The following is a 21,613-nucleotide window of genomic DNA, read 5'->3' as shown; positions in this document are numbered from 1 at the left end:
CACCTGTGGGCAATCTGTGCCTATGTTTCACTAGTCCTGTTAAAAATATATATCCATATATCCAGTTAAAATTTCCCCTCTTTTAGTTCACAGTAATCTCCCTTTGTCCTGTCACAACAGATTCTAGTAAAGAGTCTGTTCCCTTCTTTCTTATAGCCTCCCCTTTAGACACTGACAGGCCACCTTCTCTGAGGTCATGCCTTCTCTTCTGCAGCTGGACAGCCCCAGCTTTCTCAGACTGTCCTTGTAGAGGTGTCCCATCCCTTGGATCATTTTTGTGACCCTCCTCTGGATGTGCTCCAACAAGTCCATGTCTCTCCTGTACTGAGGTCTCCACATCTGGATGCAGTACTCCAGGTGAGGTCCCACCTGCACAGAGCAGGGGGGCAGGATCACCTCCCTTGCCCTGCTGGCCATGCTGCTTTTGATACAGCCCAGGATATGATTAGCTTTCTGGACTGCAAGGGCACATTGCAGACTCATGCCCTGCTGCCTCCCACTAGTGTCCCAAGGTCATTTTCAGCAGGGTAGTTCTCTATCCTTTCATCCCAAGGCTTGTACTGATAGGGGGTGATGGGACCCAGGTGTAGACCTTGCAGTTGGAATTGTTGAACCTCATGAGGTTCACCTGGTCCCACTGCTCAGCCCATCTAGATCTCTCTGGATGGCATCCCATCCCTTGGGTGTGTTGACAGCACCACACAGTTTGGTATCTTCCACACACTGCCGAGAGTGCACTCAATCCCACTGTCAATGTCACTGATGAAGATTAATATTTAATAATTTAATATAAAGAGCATCAGTCCCAGTACTGACCTCTGAGGGACACCACATGTCACTCATCTCTATCAGGACACTGAGCCACTGACTGGGCTTCAACTATCTTTCTTCTATAACCATATCTCCCCATCCTTGGCTTTCAACTCAGAGATAATCCTACTCTCTATCTCACCTCCTGAAACTGTCAGATGCCAAAAGTTACACAGCTGAAGTTTGAATTTGTTCCTTCTCCTACCTCTGAAAGAAAGTTTACTGTGGCTCTCTTGAGCTTAGAAACCCAAGTAATTTACTTTACTGCAGTGGATACACCATTCATTGAGCTAAAGAACAAACACTGGATATTGAGAGTAAGAGATTTCTGTCTATCCTAGGACCTGAAGGTTTTGTCCCTCACTTTGCAGTCTTATCTCTTCCTTGGTTATTCACATTAAACTGGACAAAGACAGATCAGACAATGTCAAAGTAAAGGCCTCCAAGAACTGAGCCCACTGACCTCAGCAGTGAAAAGAAGGATTTAAGTTTTTAAATCTACCTAATTTAAATTTAGGTTTTTTCTTCTACCCAATCAATAGATAAGGAAGAGGGCTAAAGGTAGTGGAATAAGACTAGAGACAAAGAGGGAAAAATTGGAGTGAGAACAAGAACTAGAGGATGTAATCTGCATTAAAGGTCTTGAATATAACATTATGATATAAGTAGAGAGCCTTAGAGAGGGTTATATTGCCTGAGGAAAGTTTGGAAGTTTTAAAGAAGATGAAAAGACAGCAGTACCTAAGAAGAGAGCATTTAAATGGAAGGAATGACCCTTGCATCTCGTTGGCAGACACGCTTCTCTAGTTTTCACTGTCTCTCCAGTATGGTCTACTGGTTACGGTATCAAAGTTCAAGGCAGAGTTTGAGTTGCTTTTACTGCATTTATGCTCCCAAAAATTTTTACCAATGTACAACACTGGTTGAGACATAACTCATTAATCAGTAACCAGGAGAGCGTAGGATGAGTGCATTTGATACTGCCTAGTAGGTAGTTTTCAAGGGTAGAATTGCAAGAGAGTTGTCACTTCTAACATTTCTGAGAAGTGAAGCTCATCCCTCAACTTCTACATCTCTTGGCAGAAGTGCCATTATTGTTTGAAACATCTTCAGGTAGGACTTGCTTGAATTATCATCTCTTCAGTTCAGCTTTTGCTGAAAGGCAATGGATTGGGCCAGCCTTGTTCCTGTGGGGTTACTGTTCATCCTCATCCTCCTGCTCATTTTGAAAACACAACATTTCTGGAGGAAACAAGTGGGAGAGAAACTTCCCCCAGGACCCCAGCCTTTACCCATCATTGGAAATCTGCACCTCATGGACCTAAAGAAACTTGGCCAGAGCATGCTACAGGTAACTTCTGTTATTCCTTTCCCTAGAGCTCTCACTCTAAGACAGTCACTTGCAGCCTCTGAGACACAGACTCAGATATGGATGATCCAAATTGTTTATTACAGCTCCTAACATCCCTTATATACATTCACAAGTTTTCTCTTTAGACTTTCCTACCTGCCTTTACACATCAGCAAAAAACTCCACAAACTATCCTTGTCTGTGCATACAGGCATTTAACTAATTATAGTCACGAGTCATTCCAGTCCACTCACTCTTCCTCCAATCAGGGTCATCATCATGCAGCCATAATGCAGCTTACTTTAACTTGTTTTCCTTTTCTGGAGTGTCCTGTTTCTCAGCCTTCCTTTCTCATGCTGTTTATCTTGCTCCACAGCTTCTTCTCTGAATATATTTTCTTGTATTCCCACAGTCACTGACCTCTAAAAACAGACACAAAGCTGCTTGCTGGACTCAGCCATGGAGAAACTGGCAGCAATCAAATTCTTGATCCTCTCTCTCTTGATGGTTTCCCAGAACAGATTAGGAAAAAAAGTCACTGCTTATTCTTTCATACCTGGTAGCAGGAAACTCCAGGGCTATGGGGAATATAGCATGTGACAGTCAGATATGTTAGGATTTTGGGGTCCCCTCACTGCACTATTCCTCAAAGCTGTGAAAAGCAAACATAACGGTTTCTGACAGTTTCTGTGCCCTGATGTACTCCCAGTTTGGAAATCTATTTCCTTCTGTGCAGCTGAGCATTTCCAGTGAGCCACAGAACCAGTGTAGTGGACACAGTTAGACCCTCTGAAATCTGTTATTCAAGTACCCAGTGGAGGACTATAGATCTCATTGTGATTCTTTCAGTTCACAGCAGCTCCATTTGCAGTGTAAATTCTCAACATTTTAGATAGTGAATGAAAAGCTGATGCCATGTGAGGAGAACTTTGAGCCTGCTGAAAAACAAGGGTCTTTAACTTTGCCAAATATCATCCTTTTCCTCTTCCTTTCCATTCTACTAGCTGTCTGAAACATATGGCCCAGTCTTCACAATTCAGATGGGAATGAGGAAAGTAGTGGTGCTGTCGGGATATGAAACAGTGAAGGAAGCTCTGGTGAATAATGCAGATGCATTTGCAGGGAGACCTATAATACCAATCATGGAAAAATTAGGACAAAGAAAAGGTGAGTGGGCCATTCTTTTCCCCCATACAACAGTCTTCTGCAAAGAAGGATTACGCTTTCTCCATGGAAAATTGAATGTAGAACCTCTCATTTCTTTTGCTAAACTCACCGTGTAGACCCAGCACAAGCTGGCGGAGAACACTATCTCCAAATATTCTTTGTTAGATTGATGTTATTGAAGGACTAATTTTTAAATTTCCAGTTCAATTTACTTTTGAAAATAAAAGCTCTCCTTAAGAGAAAATGAACTATAATGCAAGATTTTCCTTTCCTTCAACGTTGTGAACTCAGTCTCACTCTGAGTTCTTCTAGGGGTAAATTTCAACTTCTACAGATGTTATGCTTTTTCAGTTATGGAAATGGAGTTTTCCATTTCTATTAATATTAATTAAATACATGGAGACAGGGGCATGAGCAATCGATATGTTGTTAGATGTCAATCTATTAGTTTTCTTTCCTCACTAACAATAGTTCCTCAAATGGGACTTAATAAGAGTGTCATAGGTGTAAAGAGAGTAAACAGCAGCACCAGCTTGGCTGAAACTTCTCTGAAGATGCCTCTGGGAATTCTCTGCAGCTTTTCCAGGATGTACAATGATGAGATTCCCTTGACTAAGTGGGGAGTTTTTCCGAGCAGGAGCCTATGGTTTTTATTTAGCTCTGTTGTCTCTGGAGGAACACAGGCACTCTTGAGAAAGGATTTGTTACCTCAAAAGAGACATCTAGCAAGAACAAGTGTACTGTAATTCCAGGAGATTCCACAGTCACAAATCCAACTCTTTGCTCTAAATCTGGTTGAACAGAAGCCATAATGTCTCAAGACACATCACAGACTTCACGAATTCAGATTAGTGGCTACTTCCCACAGAGCACACATTCTCTTGACATATTTTTCCTGTCATTTCACTTTAAATAGAAACGTAACATGTCTTGAGAGCAGCAGAGTGGTCTGCCTGTCTTCATCTCAGCCCAGGAGGCTTTTTCTCATCATATTTTTTCTCACCATTTTTTTTCTGAAAGAGTGGTCAGGCACTGGAATGGCCTGCCTAGGGAGGTGGGTGAGGCACCATCCCTAGCGCTGTTCAAGAAGCGTTTAGATGAGGTGCTAAGGGATTGGATTTAGTAGTTGGGTAGGGATAGTGATAGGAGGATGGTTGGACTAGATCTTGTAGGTCCTTTCCAACCTTATGAACCTATGAACCTATTTTCTTCCTGTTCTTTTCAGGAGGGGCAGGTGAGAGAGCAGTATGATGTATTATTCCATCAGTGTGAAACCACCACAGAATAGATGAAGAATCTTTGCTGAAATTTTTATTTATGTGTTTTAATTTTCCACTTCAGGAGTTATATTTTCTAGTGGAGAAAGCTGGAAAGAGATGCGAAGATTTACTCTTACAAAGTTACGAGACTTCGGGATGGGAAAGAAGGCTATAGAAGATCATGTTGTAGAAGAGTATGGATACCTAGCAGACATAATTGAGTCACAGAAAGGTGGGGAAGATCCCTAATTTGATAGTACATAACTGACTTTTCTCAGAAAATCTTTTCAGGAATACTAAGGATCAAGGAAAGGAGCCTCAGAGCTCTGTCAGAGATACATCATTCTCCAGAATCAATACTGTGATGAGTATACATGAGTTGTGTCTGTCTCCTTGTCTCTCTACCTGGCAATTGCCTGGCACGCAAATGAAAAGCTTCTATTGAAGTCCTGGAAGTCAAACATGGAGTTTAATACAGAACAGTACAGTTGAGAAAAAGGACTTATTACTCCGTGTACAACACCTCCATAAATGACAGACTATGTCTGAGGAGAAATGTAGAAGGCAATTGCAAGGACACACAAATCTAGACTGAAAAATTGATTGTCCATAGAGGAATAGGTCCGGAAAATGACTTTCAGTAGGAGACAGAAGATTCATTTATACATTTCTCCAGCATCATCCAGGATTATTCACCACTAAGTACAGTTACCAACAGTAGGACTTAAAACAGAATCATAGAATTATTGACTGGCTTGGGTTGGAAGGGACCTCTAAAGACTATCTATTTCAAATTTGCTACCAAGTGTAGGGACACCTTCCACTAGATCAGGTTGCTCAAAACCCCCATCCAGACCATCCTTGAGCACTTCCAGTGATGGGGCACCCTCAACATCTCTGAGCAATCTGTTTCATTGCCTCATCATCCACATTGAGAAGTGTCTCTTCTTCATTACAACCTGAAACTACCCTGTATCCATTTTAAAACACTGCTTCTTGTCCTGTCACTATATTCCCTTTTAAAAACTCTCTCCCCGTCTTCCTTATAAGCCAACTCTGTGCTTCTCATGTCTTGGACTTCAATGAGACTCTACATGCTATCGTAGTATTTTAATTATTACAGTAACCATTGACTGTGCTGTGTGCACCACCTTTTCCTTTGCTAGGGAAGCCTGTTGAGATGTCTCAGATGGTGAATGCTGCCGTTGCTAATGTCATCGTATCCATATTGTTTGGAAAGAGGTTCGACTATGAAGATCCCACATTCAAAAGGCTCATGTCACTAATGAATGAAAATATGAGGCTTTTCGGAAGTCCATCAATGTCGGTAATTCAAACTATTAGAATGTTTTTCTTCAAAATCACACACTACACAGACTGAGTGATAACAGCACACCTACTCCACTCCCAGTCATTGAAATTCATCTATCTGTACATGACAAATGCATCCAGAAGTGGCAGGAAGCAGACCTTTGGTACTACGTATGGGTTTCTCTTAGTCAGCGAGAGTGTTGCCTCATTTCAAGAACTGAAGAACATGTAATACAATAAAAGGCGAGTATCCCCAAGTGATAGAAGTTGCTCATTATTTCCCATCTCCCATACAAAGAACAGTGTCAAAACTGTGGAAATGTCTATAGCTGCTTCTGTAAATGTGTCTTGAGACACCCAATTCCAACCAAGTCATAGAGGTAGGAAACTATGCCAAAGACATGTACATACACATGGGATTTCTAGACCATCAATTAGTGTAAAGAAGATACAAATAAGAGAGTGAATTTTAACAATTTTACATAGTTGGGTAGGGAAAAATACTGGGCAAAGAGTGTTTTGCATCAAGATTATAAGGCTATAACAACCCTTTCTGTAAGGGCTTGTGTTAATATACACTGCTGAACAGTGGTACATCTACTTAGTAGCTGTTTTTTCCATCTCTTTATCTGCATCTTACAGCTGTACAATCTGTTCCCCATCCTTGGATGCTTTCTGAAGGACAGCAAAAGTTTTCTTCAGAATGTAAGAGAATTCAACGATTTCATCAAGGTTACCTTCTCAAAATATCTCAAAGTCCTGGACAGAAATGACCAGAGGAGCTTCATCGATGCTTTTCTTGTCAGACAACAAGAGGTAATTGAATGCCAGCAGCTTCTTCATATCACCCATCTTTTCTTTCAGAAAGTGTTCTTCAACAGAGATCTAGCTTGAGCAAAAGTCCTACAAGAAATTGTGCTTGGGTTGCCTGTGCAGTTTCTTCAACTAGGAGATAATATGGTCACAGACATCTTTTGTAAATCCTCAGTAATTTACAGGGAAAATATGAAACACTATTTCACTGAGCAAGGTATGTTCTGTATCCCAGCTTTTCTGATTCTTTTTTTAAGCTCATGTCCCCTTTCACAGATACACACCTGAGAAAAGCTCTTAGACTCTTCTGCATGCGTTTCTTGGTTTCAATTGACATTTCATACAAAATTTACTTTACCTGCTTCCACAAAAGACACACTCTAGTTTTACAGCTCTTGTAAAAATGAAGGCTGGCTTGCCTTCACCTCCTGGAGGTGTGGACTGGTGAAGTGATGAAGTTTCAGACCAAGTCTGTTATAGCAAGTGCACGATTTGGCCACTGGAACTCAGGAGAACCTACTGTCAAGGATGTTTTTTGGTGCTAGGGGCAGGAAAAGGCAACACCACTATGTGCCAAGTCCTCAGTATCTCTTGAGTTCACACGAAAACCCAACCCTGACAGAAAATCTATTCTTCATCCCATTAAATTCCATTCTTCAGTATGCTCTGCTCCATGGCCCAGGGATCCAAAACTTGACTTAATCACTTGGTTTGCCCCAGAGTTCCTTATTTTTTAATATATTCTTGTTATCACTGAAATTAACCTTGCTGACTTGACTGTGTGTTCCTGTGGGCAGCAGAGACAGTCCAAGCACTCAGTATTTAAAGACTCAGAATATTACAGATTTCTGAAGGTGTTCCTTCAAAACTTCCTCCTCCTTCATACTTTTAACCCATCCCTGTGGTTTGTATATGATTTTTTTTCCCTTTTCCAATGAAATAGTGTCTTCTTGAATATTTAACTGGCTGATAATATTATTGTTGCATTTTTCCAGGAGAATGGAAACCCCAATACACTTTTTGATGTTGAAAACTTAATGGTGGTTGTGAGAAATCTGTTTGCAGCTGGCATGGATACTACAACCACCACTTTGCTCTGGGGCCTTCTGCTCATGATGAAATATCCTGAAATTCAGAGTAAGTGGAAACTAAGCGTTCAGTGAATTTCTTCTCATCAGGTCACCTTGACCTGAACCTAAGCAGAGCTGAATAAAAAGTGAACTATCCATATTCCCTTATTCCTAACAGGAGGAAGAGAAATGTGATTAACGTATATATGTGATCCATATGCTCTTTTCACAGAAAAAGTCCAGGAAGAGATAGATCAAGTGATAGGATTGAACCCACCAAGAACTGAGCATAGAACTAAAATGCCATATACGGATGCTGTTGTACATGAAATTCAGAGGTTTGCTAATATCCTGCCATTGAACTTGCCTCATGAGACTACCATGGATGTCACTATCAAAGGCTATTTCATTCCCAAGGCAAGACACCAGCAGCAATTATTTCCTTCCCTCTACCTCCAGTGTGAGACCTCTTCCCTTCAAGACTGTCTTGCATCAGGGATGCACTCACTCCAGGGCTCTCACAGCTACTTTGGCAGCAGCTGCACTGTTAAAACATATTTCTTCAACTCCAGCTTTCACCACTGCTCCCAGCAACACCACTGCTAGTGCAATAACTGCTTTACCTTGGTTTACAGGGAACCTATGTCATCCCCTTGCTCAACTCTGTCCTGCAAGACAAAACCCAGTGGGAGAAACCATGCTCCTTCCACCCTGAGCATTTCCTCAACTCGGAGGGGAAGTTTGTGAAGAAAGATGCTTTCATGCCTTTTTCAGCAGGTACGTCCTATTCTGCTCTTCTGGGCATCTGGGATTCCTTCCTCCTCACTGAACCTGGTATTTCAGACTTTTCCCAGTTGTTACCTCTCCTTTTCTCTCCACCTACATCTGCTATCTTGAATAGTCCAGCTTTACCCGTGGACTCAAACATTGAATTCTCTCCCCTTTAGCTTAAAGCCCCTCACAACTGAAAAAAAAAAAAACAACAACAACACAGGTCTCATTGATTCTTACAGTCCATTCTGCATGTCATTCCAGGGAGGAGAATCTGTGCTGGTGAGACTCTCGCAAAAATGGAGCTCTTCCTCTTCTTCACCAGCCTCCTGCAGAGGTTCACCTTCCAGCCTCCTCCCGGAGTTTCCTCCTCAGACCTAGATCTGTCCCCCACCACTAGGTTTGTTGTTGCCCCAGTACCTTATAAGGTCTGTGCAGTGTCACGTTCCTAGGGACTTATACTGGCTGTCTTCTTTTCCTGGAGCACTCAAATGAAATATCTTAGATGAAATATCACTTCTGTTCCTACCAGGGGAGTTTGGTACTTCTGAATCTAGCATGTGATTTTTAGCTCAAGTACACCCTGACTCATAGCAAGAGGTGTCACCCATCATTACAAAAGGTGTCAGTCCTGACTTTCTGACACTGCTTGGATGAGTAAATTGATTGTCCCTGTGAGGATGAATGAATCCATCACTACACCACTGCATGTTCCCTTTAAGAAAAGGGTCTGGGGCCAGGCTCTGGGCTAGAGCTCACAGAGTGTTGCACACATCTCACATACTCAAACAAGGACTTTCACCTTCCTCCTCCAGCACAGCTGCACACAAGCTGCCCAGTGAAAAAGACACATAACACATTTTGTACCCATACCACTGCCCTGAATGTATGCACAGTCACACATCAAAATGTAACTGAATTGTTCAACGTGAGATAAGTGTACGATGTTCACGAATGTGGAACTTCAGTGCAGTCACATAGAGGACTCATAGATGATGGTGGTATATTGTCTGGAAATTGATTTTCTACAGAATAATATGCATACTAATGAAAATTAGAAAAACATTAAAAAAAAACCAATAAATCCTCCATTTCAAATCAAACTGTAACCCATGTTGTTGTCTTCAAAGCTGCAAACTTTTGCACCTGAAATGGAAACTGTGTGTTGGGAGCAAATCAGTGCTGTGCTTCCAGTTAAAAGTGGGCGAACCTGTGCTTCCATGGCACCATTCAGGCCCTTCCAGCTTGGTTACTAAAGAGCCCTGCTGCAGCTTTTCAGTCAAAAGAACATTTAACACCACTTGCCAAAAGATCTCCATAGTGAGGCTGATAAAGAATGGGCTGGACAGGGAAATAGAGAGGTAATGTGCAAATGGCTGAATGAAGGGCCTAGAGGGTGGTGGGCAGTGGTTCCAAGCCTAGCTGGGAGCCAGTAGCAAGTAGAGGACCAAGACTGTGTCCAGGCTTAATGACTTCATTAGTGATATAAATGATGGGGTAGGGTGTAACCTCAGAAAAATCACTGATGGCACAAAATTAAGAGGAGTGACTGATAAACAAGAGGCTGCCATCCAGAGGGATGTCACACGGCTGGAGAAATGGGCTGGCAAGAACCTCAAGATCAACAAGAAAAAGGGAAAAGTCCTGCACCTGGGGAAGAGGAGGCCCTCTTTCCCTGTGAACATATTGTGGATGTAGCCTACCTACGCTTCGGTAAAGCCTTTGATACTGTCTCCCACAGTATTCTCCTGGAGAAGGTGGTAGCTCATGGCCTTGGCAGTATACTCTTTGCTGTATGAAGAACTGCCTGGAATGCTGAGTGCAGAGAATGGTAGTGTATGGAGTAAAATCCAGCTGACAGCTGGTCACAAGTTCACCCTCAATAAGTTTGCAGATGACACCAAATTGGGAGGACGTATTGATCTGTCTGAGGGTAGGAAGGGCCTTCAGAAATTCCTGGAAAGACTGTATCAATAGTCTGAGGCCAACTGTATAAAGTTCAAGAAGACAAAGTTCCAGGTCCTGAACTTTGGTCACATCAACCCCTGGCAATGCTACAGGCTTGGGGCGCAGTAGTTAGAAGACTGTGGATGAAAGTGAGCTGGGGGTGTGGGTTGATGCTCAGCTGAACACGAGCCAGCAGTATGCCCAGGTGGCCAAAAAAGCCAATGACATCCTGACTTATATCAGAAATAGTGCAGCCAGCAAAAGTAGGGAAGTGACTGTCCCCCTGTACTCAGCACCAGTGAGGCCACCCCTCGAGTGCTGTGTTCAGTTTTGGGACTCTCATTACAAGAAAGACATTGAGGCCCTGGACCACGTGCAGAGAAGGGCAGTGAAGCTGTGATGCATCTGTAGCACAACTCTTGTGGGGAGTGGCTGGCTGAGGAAACTGGGATTGTTTAGCCTGGAGAAGAGAAGGCTCAGGGGGGGACCTCATCATTCTCTACAACACCCTGAGAGGAGGTTGTGTTGAGGTGGGGATTGGCCTGTTCAGATAACTGAGCACTGGCACATGTTGCCCAGAAAGCCTGTGGAGTCTCCTCTTTGGAGATGTTCAAAAAGACATGTGGATATTGTACTGTACAGGTCTAGGTGTTCCTGCATGCACAGAGGGATTGGATCAGATGACTTCCAGAGGTTCCTATCACTGCCAATGATTCCATGATTGTGTGATTTGAAATTCCCAATCAAACCAACGACAGCAAAGTTACAAAAGTGCCTAAGCACTTAGCAAAAATATTTCTGTGTATTAATCACTTGGGCATTGGCATTTTGATTTCAGCACTCAGAGTACTAACACTGTGCCTGTACTAAGTCTGAAAATCTAACTATCAGTAAGGACATGCAGAATTCATGACTTTTATACCAAACACCAGATTCATGATCTATGGACTTTCGTTATTGGAGAATGAAATGCTGTCACCCAATCACACAGGCTTGGCAATCATTGAACTGACTCTGTACCATACTGGTAACTCATTAACAAGCACAGGGAAAGAGAAAAAACTAGTCACCAATCCCAATACCCTTCACTGGAAGAGGTTTATGAACTAGTGTTTCTTACAGCATTTTGTTTTTTCAGGAAGACAGAAATCCAGAGTTCACATTTCCCTTTGTCTCTTTTGTAGCTAACACTCAGTTGAATAGAGATGGACTGGAGCAACTGCACTACCGTGGGTTTAGTGTTCATCCTGACTTTTTTGTTCATTATGAAACTTGGAGGTGTCTGGAGTAACCACTGGAGAAAGAATTTTCCCCCAGGACCAAGGGCATTACCCATCATTGGAAATCTCCATTTGTTTGATCTGAAGAGACCCTACAGGACTTACCTACAGGTAGCCATTATCTTTTCTATTGGACTCAATGATCCCTGTGGATCACTTCCAGCTCAGGATATTCTATGATCCTATTTTTCCCATAATTACACATAAATGCAGAGTCAAAGATGTCAGGGGATTCCCGTTACCTCACTTGATGTGCTATCTCACAGGTGACCCATAGTAAGGGACAGAAGACAATCATATGAGCAGTTATCTGAACGAGCAAGCTCTTTGCTGTAACATCTTCTTCCTTCACTGCAACTTCATACATTTGGGTTTCAGCATTAAACAACTCTTACATTGATAACCAGTGCTCATAATTCCCTCCATCTTCCACTGGTTGTGTGGATTGTGTAACTATAGCCTACTGCCCTCACTCACTTAGCAGCCCCTCTCATCTTCCTTTCCTCCCAAAAGATAACTATATATTTTTAATTTTCAGGGCTTATAGTTGACAGAATATACAGAAAAGGTCTAAACAAACTGATATAACAAATCTTGCTTTCCTTCCTGAGATTACATGACCTAGTTTATTGTAGGGCTTGCCTGGCTTTGAGACGTCTCTGAGCCTGGTCCTGTCCTCTTAGGGTTTACTTATGTCAGATATTGAAACTGCACATATCTCCTTGGTGATGAATTTAAATGGAATATTTTTATCTACATATATGTAAGAATGTCAACCACAGATTGAAAGAACACTCAAGCAGTTTTGGAAAATAATTTGTAGATAACCCACGTAGGCTAACTGGGTTGGCAAAAGGAGGCTCCATCTCCTTTCAGGTCAACAGAATCAGTGCATCTCTGTTGTAATTGCAGCACATCCATTCTTTCCAGAGAAAGCCAACCTCCCAACTTGAGCTCAGCTCAAGGCTTAAAACTCACATATACTCTGTGTGTAAACACAACTGGAAAACATATGTTCATCTTCAGCATCAACTCTGCAAATGGCAGAAGGCTGTTAGTGAGGAACACCCTTTGTAAGATCAAATTCTGATGCAGCTACAAGAGTCTGGGATGACAATACCCCCACCCAAGGAGTTACCCTTAATTCAGACACGTCACTGCTGCTATGTCATTTGGTATAGATGCTGGCACTCACTTATCAGCTGCTGAGCACTTTGATTGCCTGTGCTAAATGATTACCTTCAGGTTCCCTGAACAAACACTCTAGAAAGGAAGTAAACTCAGGCAGACCACCTCATATTGACAGGAGAACCAAGAACACTGTGTTAAATAAAAATAAACCAAGCAGAAAAGGTACCAGATTAGGCAAACTGCTTAGGAAAACACTTTTGTAACTTATGGACAAGACAGGAAGATAAGCAGCACTGGAAAAGTGGTGAATTTGGCTGCAGGCTGCAAAAGTTGTAAGACACTGTTGTCTTCTTCTATCAGCTGTCAAAAGAATATGGTCCTGTCTTCAGCGTTCAAATGGGGCAAAGGAAAATAGTAGTGGTCTCTGGGTACGAGACAGTGAAGGAAGCTCTTGTAAACCAGGCAGATGCATTTGCAGAGAGACCTAAAATCCCAATCTTTGAAGATCTAACCAGAGGAAATGGTGAGTTGGTTTTATACTTCCTAATAAAAAAATGTCGTTTCCTACACAAAAAGCAGAGGATGTCACATCACTTAGAATCAGAGGAAATATAAGGCACTGGAAATAGGGAGTCATAACCTCATCAGCGTCAGTGGCTTTACTCAAATTTTGAATCAAATTTTGTTTTTCTTTCTTTTGTTGAAGCCTTTTTGTTGAATATTTAAGGAAACCTTTATTTCCTCAGTCAGATATAATTTAACCTGTTTCCAAACTTACTGCTACTGCTGTCTACATCATTTGTCTGTAAACTAGTTACTTAAAATCTCCCGCTGCCTTGAAATCTCCTCTTTGTGTCAGGGATTGTATTTGCTCACGGTGAAAACTGGAAAGTGATGCGAAGATTTACTCTCACAACCTTACGAGACTTTGGGATGGGAAAAAGAGCCATTGAGGACCGCATTGTGGAGGAGTATGGCTATCTGATAGACAACATGGGGTCACAAGAAGGTGGGTGGATGAGGCGTTCCTCAGATCTCTGAAGTTTGTTCAAATCATCACAGAAGGGTTTGGGTTGGAAGAGACCTTTCAGATCATAGAGTTCCAACCCCTTGCTGTAGGCTGGGACACCTCTCACTAGGCCAGGTTGCTCACAGCCCTATCCAGCCAGGTACCCTGACGATAACCTGCTCAAGCTCTTCATCTGTTTACTTCGGGCTAAATCAATTTGACTAATTTAGTTCCTCTGGCTTTTTTGTTGTTGATTGGGCATGGTTATCTGACAACAAACAGTAATCATTAAGAGTAAAAATAAATACTAATAATTAGTGCTTGACTTACATAGTCTCTTGCCACAGTGTAATGCGTTCTTTTGTTCATTGTGTAGGAAAACCCTTTGATGCAAGTAAAATAATTAATGCAGCAGTTGCTAACATAATTGTGTCAATATTACTTGGAAAACGATTTGACTACAAAGACTCCAGATTTATAAGGCTTCAACATCTGATCAACGAAAGCACGAGGCTTGCAGGGAAACCTTTGGTTACGGTAATGGGAAAATATTTAGGTTGCTATTCCATGGTGAAATTATACTGGTAGACCATTGATGATATTAAACGAAAAAGACAGATCTTGAGAGAGAATAGGTTTACAGTCACTTTAGAACAAAATAAAGCTTACGAAAAAATCTGGTCATCGTGAAGTCAGCAACCAAACCCTTGATCCTCTAACAAATTATAGTTAGATGGGTGTTGAAACGGGACTAAAAAGATCAGATTTCATTCTCCTTGCATGATTTTTTTCTATTGTGATATTTCCTGTTTGCAGGGTATTGATATGAAATGGATATGGAGAAATAAAAAATAAATAAATAGATAAATAAATAAAATAAAAATAGAAAATAAAATAAAAAAAAACAAAATAAAATAATAAAAAATATTTAAAAATAAAAAATAAGCATAAAAAATAAAGAAATTAAAAAACAAAAACATAGAAAACTAAAAAATAAAAAAAACAAAATAATAAAATAAAATAAAAGTAAAACATAAAATAAGATAAATAAGATAAAATAAATAAAATAAATAAATAAAATAATAAGAAAAAATAGGAATTTACTATGAGATAACCTTCCCCCAAAATATGGTTCACACATGTAGGGAGACCTGGCAATAGAAGACACTCTCAGAATATGGGAAAGGGAGAAGCTACAGAGAATATGGTCTACCTGTATAAGAAGCCTAGATACAGAATATATTTCTCAATGTGACTTGTGCATGGAAATGCCTCAGTGAGGGATAAATATGCTCAAATAACTGTACACAATGCTGACACACACCAGATTCAATTCTCTCCCATTAGGCTTCTGCTAAAAAACATTTAGCAGAACATTTCAGTTAGCAGGTGCTCTTTTTCATAAAAAAAAAACCCTCAAAGTTTCATGATTTTTAGCCATTTGGAATCAGCAGTATAGATATCACCATACACATCTGCACAATTCAATTTCCATTCATCTGAGGGAATGGGTTTAACGTAGCACCATTGCAACAGTGGCAAATACAGTTTTTTACACCAATTTCTTCCTTTTCTGTTTATGTGGTGACATGGACTAAGATGCATGGGAAATAACTGTAGTACTCCCCAGATTTTTGCTCTTCCCCTGTATTCATCAGTCCTTGGTAGATTTTCTACTGTGAATTCATCCAGTCATGTTCTATATAACAAAAACTAATGCTAAGTCTTCACTCACTGTATCTGAAAAGTGGGCATATCATTCATTTGTTCTTGTAAAATTAATTTAGACTTTTGCCAGCTAAATTCTAACATCTTTCACTCTTGCAGATGTATAACATCTTCCCATACCTCGGATTCCTCCTAAGGGCCAACAAGACTCTTCTCAAAAACAGAGACGAATTCCATGCTTATTTAAAAGCTACTTTTCTAGAAAATCTCAAAACTCTGGACAAAAACGATCAAAGAAGTTTCATTGATGCTTTCCTTGTTAAACAGCAGGAGGTAACTGAATCTTTTCTTGTTTCTTTGAACTTTTTTGGTTTTGTGAAGTCATTATAGATATCTTTCTTTGGCAATTTATCTTTGACCAAACACAGCTAAAGAATATTGGATATGAATGGATATTTTGTTCTGAATGGATATTTCAGTCTGTTGCAGTTCTGATCCCTTTTAAACAGCAAAAATTTCTTTCTTTAAGCTTTTCTCCAGAATACTTGGATACATGTACCAAAGCTACATCTTTCCATATACTGTCTCCTAGTCCTTCTGACCCTTTCAAAAACATAATTTCTTACAGAGCAAAAGAGCTTCCTGTGCTCTTCTGGGATGCTTACTTGTGGGTTGTGAAACATCTCAGTTACCTTTTTCATCAATAAACTAACTCTCTTTGAAGCTGGCTTCAGTATGTGCAGAGGTTATGCAAAACAAAACCTCTGTCAACACTTACCTGAGTACAAGCCCAAAAGCTCTTTGTCTTTTATATTAAATGGAGAATTTATTTATTAGTAAATATTTAGCTGTGTATATTGCATTTTCCATGGAAAGCTTTAAGTTTTCGTCCTTTATCTCATCCACTTCTTGCAGGAGAAATCCACTACCAATGGATATTTCCATAATGGTAACCTGCTAAGCTTGCTGAGCAACTTGTTTACTGCTGGTATTGAGACGATTTCCACCACACTAAACTGGAGCTTTCTGCTGATGCTAAAGTACCCTGAAATTCAGAGTAAGTGGCTTTGTAACAGATGCTCTTGAACTCTGCACATTAGGAAATGAACAGGATCTTTGAAGGTTAATGAATCTGTTAATGTGTTAGCTAAAAAAAAAAAAAAAGACAAGATTTTCAGTTAATTATTATCTAGACATGACTATGCCCTGTGGTTCAGACCCAGCGAGGGACACATTAGCCAGTTCACATATAAGAGTCCAGAAAAATTTCCACGGGCCACTTATTTTCTCAGTAAAATCTCATTAATTAGGAAAAAAAACCCAGAACTATCCCAGTGCTGAGCAATGAAGTTGTTCCAGATTTCCTTCAGAAACAATCTGTGGATAACCAGTGGAAGATACTTGCACTTCAAATGCAAGAGAGTATTCAGGAAACTGCTCTTAGCCCAACATCTGCAGTGAGGGACATTATGCTACCTCTGTCAAACTAATCTGAAGTTGCTGTCTTCCACATTCAAGAAGATAACTGAAAACAGAGAAGAGTATGAAATTAAAAAAGCAGGAATATTACTACAACTATTTTTATGCAAAAATATATAAAAATAGGATTTATATACAATTTTACATATATTTAGCTGAGAAGGAAAAATACTAAATACCAAAGAGTCTTCTTAAATTATCCATTGGTTTCTTATTGTCAAAGAAATGATCAGACACTAGTTCTGTCCACCTCCCATTATTAAAAGACTTTGAGTGAGTGCATGGTTTCCACTTGAGATCTTTCAGTGTTGCATCAGCGCAGCCCAGTAGGAGGGGATGGAGAGGGATGAAGGAACCATTGTCTCTTTCTTACATTGGTTTCTCTTCTCAGGAAAGGTCCAAGAAGAAATAGAGCAAGTGATTGGGTCAAACCCCCCACGAATTGAGCATCGAACTCAAATGCCATATACAGATGCTGTCATCCATGAAGTTCAGCGGTTCGCTAATATCCTGCCATTGGATTTGCCTCACGAGACTGCTGAAGATGTCACTCTTAAAGACTATTTCATTCCTAAGGTGAGATGCTTACAGGATTGTTTCTTCAATCTCAAGCCTGGTTAACGTGATGCACGTGAATGCTCTTCTGAAGCCACACGTAGTCAGAATAATTTCCTTGCCCAGGCTGATTTCTTCATGGTAAAATCTTATTGCCATTACCTCCCCTGAAATATTAAGCCATAGAATACCTCCACTGCATCATTTTGCAGGGAACCTACATCATCCCCTTGCTGACCTCCGTCCTGCGAGACACAACTCAGTGGGAGAAACCAGACATGTTCTATCCTGAACACTTTCTGGATTCCAAGGGGAAGTTTGTGAAGAAAGATGCTTTCATGCCATTTTCAGCAGGTACCTTCTGTTTTTATTTACTGTACCAATCTCAGACAGCTCGTATCAGTGGTTCTTTGTTATCAAAGCCCCCCACACTGCCTTTTTCATAGAACCATTGCCCAACTTGTATTTCACAGCTTTCTTAGGATGTATTTCTGACAATAGATAGTATCACAAATGTCTGCTTATTCTTTCAGCCTCTAGTTATTAGTTTCTCAGTATTTAATCATAAAACAGAACTGGTAGTGCCTTCTTAAACGTGAAGAAGGTGCTCATAACCTGTGACAACAAATAAGGGTTCCATTATATAAAGATATAAGTTCTTTTCAATAACAAAGGATGTTAAATAGGCTGTCACTGAGTCTCTTACAGAGCGATGTACACCTCATCTTATACACTTTCATCCTTTTTCAAAGCACAGGATATTCCTCCTCACACAATCATGTTCCTTTTCTGCCATTTATCCCACTCTTCAGGCCTTGTCATTGTTCAGTTAAGTTCCTATATATCAATTTCCAACCAAGATTTCCACAATACTCAGCACTTTTTATAGATCTTGTATATATTTTGTGCGGCATTTGAATATGTTTTTCCTCACCGTACTCAACATCCAGTACATGGTAAAATCCTTTTTTATTTTTATAAGAATGTCTGGTATTCCCAACTCACAAATCTTCTTTTTCAGATTTAAGTCTAAATGCCCCAGATGAAACCACATCCTGAGAATGTTAGATCTGGCCATTCCCTGAAAAGCTTAGTTCAAAGCACAACCACACCATAGTGTCTCATTTTCTACGTTCTGTCAAAGAGAGGGAGTTAAAATCAAATCTTAGTTCAGGTCTTTATAAGTTCCAGCCTTGAATTATCATGCTTTGACTAAGAAGTTTAGAAGCTGCTGAATTTGACCAGGATTCAGAAAAACATACATATATGTTCACAGCAATTCTAACAGGATGCTTATATTAGATGCTCCATAGAATATCTCCAACCTCCCCCTGCTCTGCCCTAGCCAACACTTACGAGTTTCTAAGGTCTTTCTGGTCAAAATATAACAAACAATTGCCCGTGACTAGGATACATTCGCCAAAGTCTGGACAAAACCAGTCACAGTTGGCCCAGGAACAAAAAATAAATCCCTACTGATGAAGAAAAACACATACATAGTAGAAAACTGGAGTTAAGAAATTCAGATTGTATTTCCATGCATTTATCCCCAAATACAAGCATATAACCAGTCCATTTTAGGAGAAGAAAAATAATCACTAGGTGGCTTTATAATCACTCCTTTGAATACCAAGTATCCTCTCACATGTACTCACATATTTCTGAGTGCTTCTTTGTCTGTTCATAATTGGGATACTGCATTTCAGGTCACCGTTTTTCCCCAGAATAAAAGGTGTTTTATATCTTCCAACAACTCCAGCAGATTCTGTTACCACACATCCTGTATTTCATTCCAGGGAGGAGGATCTGCGCTGGCGAGACCCTTGCCAAAATGGAGCTCTTCCTCTTCTTCACCAGCCTCCTGCAGAGGTTCACCTTCCAGCCTCCTCCTGGAGTTTCCTCCTCAGAGCTGGACCTCAGCCCTGCTATTTCATTTAACGTTGTCCCCAAACCCTACAAGATCTGTGCTGTAGCACGTTCTTAGAGCTCAAATCAATACAAATTCGACTTGAAAATGTTATATGATGTTTTCATGACTTCTGGAAAAAAATATTTGCAACACTGCATCGTGATGAAGGCTTTCAGTACATCTAAACCAAAGTGCTGCTCTTTTTATTTACTGTGAAAGGGCACTTCTTGTTGACCAGAATTGTGAAGTGATTGATCATGGATCAACCTAATTGATTGCCTAATCTAGGCTACGTAATAGAGAAACTTAATTTCTCCTTCTGCCTCTTAATTGTAAATGTTAACTGACGTGTATGAAAATACCGGGCAGGTTCCACAGAAAGGAGAGCTTGTAGAAGGAAATGACTATAGATGAGTGAGAACAGCTCTAGAAAATGAAAGATGCTATCCAGTTTCCTCAAAGATATTTGCTTTTCTGCCACATATTTGCCTTTATATAAAAAACATCTCTGTAACATAAGAAATCCAGTGTAACAAGAAATCATGGAATCGACAAGGCTGGAAAAGACCTCCAAGAACAATCCAGTCCAACCATCCACCTACCACCACCATTTCCCCATCAAATCTCTCTTGAACACTTCCAGAGGAGGAGAGTCCACCACCTCCCCAAGGCAGCCCATTCTAGTCTTGACCACTCCTTTGGAAAAGATTTTTTTCTAACATCCAACCTGAACTTCCACTGGTGCAACCTGAGGCCATTCCCTCTCACTCTATCACTAGTTATGTGGGAGCAGAGGCCAATCCCCATCTTGCCACAACCTCTTTTCAGGGAACTGGGAAATGCTATAAGGTCTTCCCTAAGTCTCCTCCAGATTAAACAATCATAGAATGTTCTGGGTTGGATGGGATCTTTAAGATCTTCTCATAGTTTCATATGAATGAATCTATAAGACCTTCTGGTTCCAACCCTCTGCTGTAGGCAGGGACATCTGCCTCTAGATCATGTTTCTCACAGCCCCATCCAGCCTGGCCTTGTGTGCTTCCAGGGATGAAGCATTCACAACCTCATTGGGCAACCTGATATATTTTCTTACCACACTCATAGTAAAGAACTTCCTCCTGATACCTACTCTAAATCTACCCTCTTTTCAGCTTAAACTATTTCCCCTTGACCTTTCACTACATGCCCTTATAAAAAAGTCCCTTCACAGCTTTTCCATAGGCCCCCTTCAGGTCTTGGAGGTCCCCTTGGAGCCTTCTTTTCTCCAAGCTGAAGAACCTCAGCTCTCTCAGCCTGTCTCAGTAGAGGAGGTGCTCCAGCCCTTTAATCATCTTTGTGGCCCGCCTCTGGACCAATTCAACAACTCCATGTGCTTGTGTTGGGAACCCCAGAACTGGACACAGTACCCCAGGTGGGGTCTCATAAGAGCAGAACTACCTCCCTCTGCCTGCTGGTCATGTTTATCTTGATGTGACCCAGGAGAAGGTTGGCCTTCTGGGCTGCAAGCACACATTGCCAGCTCATGTTAATCTTTCAATCAAGCAACACCCCCAAATCCTTCTCCTCCAGGATGCTCTCAAGCCATTCTTGGCCCAGTCTGTATCTGTGCTTGAGAATGCCCCCACCCAGATGCAAAACCTTGCACTTAATCTTGTTGAACTTCATGAGGCTGGCATAGTCCCAACTCCCAAGCCTGTCCACATCCTCCTGGATGATACCCCTTCCCTCTAGAGCATTAACTGCACCACTAAAGTTAGTGTCACCTACAAACTTGCTGAGGGTGCACTCGATCCCACTGTCCATGTTGCCTACAAAGATGTTAAATAACACTGGTCCTAACACTAACCCCTGAGGAACACCACTCGTCACCAGTCTCCACTTAGACACGGAGCCATGGGCAGCAACTGTGAGTGTGCTCATCCAGCCAACTCCTTATCCAGTTAGTGGTCCATCCATCAAATTCATTTTCCCATCAATTTTTTTTTTTGGTCCAAATCTGTTAGACACTGTAGGTACACTGCTCTCAGTTGCCTGACTGTTTCTTCTCAGGGTGAGACACACCAATTCTTCCTACACCACGCAA

General features: G+C 41.0%; 2 protein-coding genes across 2 annotated transcripts; both read left to right on the top strand.

Annotated features, from left to right (window-relative positions):
- Positions 1-1,510: 1,510 nt before the first annotated feature.
- Positions 1,511-9,372, top strand: LOC136044919 (cytochrome P450 2K6-like). The gene is made up of 9 exons (XM_065730452.1): positions 1,511-2,161; positions 3,166-3,328; positions 4,670-4,819; positions 5,754-5,914; positions 6,541-6,714; positions 7,707-7,848; positions 8,014-8,198; positions 8,417-8,558; positions 8,817-9,372. The coding sequence occupies exons 1-9, from the start codon at positions 1,976-1,978 to the stop codon at positions 9,002-9,004; spliced, it is 1,491 nt and encodes a 496-aa protein (XP_065586524.1). The 5' UTR covers positions 1,511-1,975; the 3' UTR covers positions 9,005-9,372.
- A 2,259-nt stretch (positions 9,373-11,631) lies between these two features.
- Positions 11,632-19,636, top strand: LOC136044918 (cytochrome P450 2K6-like). Its single transcript, XM_065730450.1, has 9 exons — positions 11,632-11,890; positions 13,271-13,433; positions 13,770-13,919; positions 14,296-14,456; positions 15,747-15,920; positions 16,503-16,644; positions 17,458-17,642; positions 17,834-17,975; positions 19,418-19,636. The coding sequence occupies exons 1-9, from the start codon at positions 11,705-11,707 to the stop codon at positions 19,603-19,605; spliced, it is 1,491 nt and encodes a 496-aa protein (XP_065586522.1). The 5' UTR covers positions 11,632-11,704; the 3' UTR covers positions 19,606-19,636.
- The last annotated feature ends 1,977 nt before the right edge of the window (positions 19,637-21,613 follow it).

Source organism: Cyrtonyx montezumae, unplaced genomic scaffold (assembly GCF_038088225.1).
Source record: "Cyrtonyx montezumae isolate F1298 unplaced genomic scaffold, pur_monq_1.0 scaffold_13, whole genome shotgun sequence".
In the NCBI taxonomy this organism is placed as follows: domain Eukaryota; kingdom Metazoa; phylum Chordata; class Aves; order Galliformes; family Odontophoridae; genus Cyrtonyx; species Cyrtonyx montezumae.
This window is presented reverse-complemented; position numbering and strand designations above follow the sequence as displayed.

What these genes read in the sequence shown, in the direction of transcription:
- LOC136044919 (XM_065730452.1), top strand. Translation starts at nt 1,976, where the DNA reads ATGGATTGGGCCAGCCTTGTTCCTGTGGGGTTACTGTTCATCCTCATC. An exon ending in TTCTTGTCAGACAACAAGAG is followed by an intron (nt 6,715 to 7,706) that starts GTAATTGAATGC and finishes GCATTTTTCCAG; the next exon opens with GAGAATGGAAACCCCAATAC. An exon ending in TTTCATGCCTTTTTCAGCAG is followed by an intron (nt 8,559 to 8,816) that starts GTACGTCCTATT and finishes ATGTCATTCCAG; the next exon opens with GGAGGAGAATCTGTGCTGGT.
- LOC136044918 (XM_065730450.1), top strand. Translation starts at nt 11,705, where the DNA reads ATGGACTGGAGCAACTGCACTACCGTGGGTTTAGTGTTCATCCTGACT. An exon ending in CCTACAGGACTTACCTACAG is followed by an intron (nt 11,891 to 13,270) that starts GTAGCCATTATC and finishes TTCTTCTATCAG; the next exon opens with CTGTCAAAAGAATATGGTCC. An exon ending in AAAGTACCCTGAAATTCAGA is followed by an intron (nt 16,645 to 17,457) that starts GTAAGTGGCTTT and finishes TTCTCTTCTCAG; the next exon opens with GAAAGGTCCAAGAAGAAATA.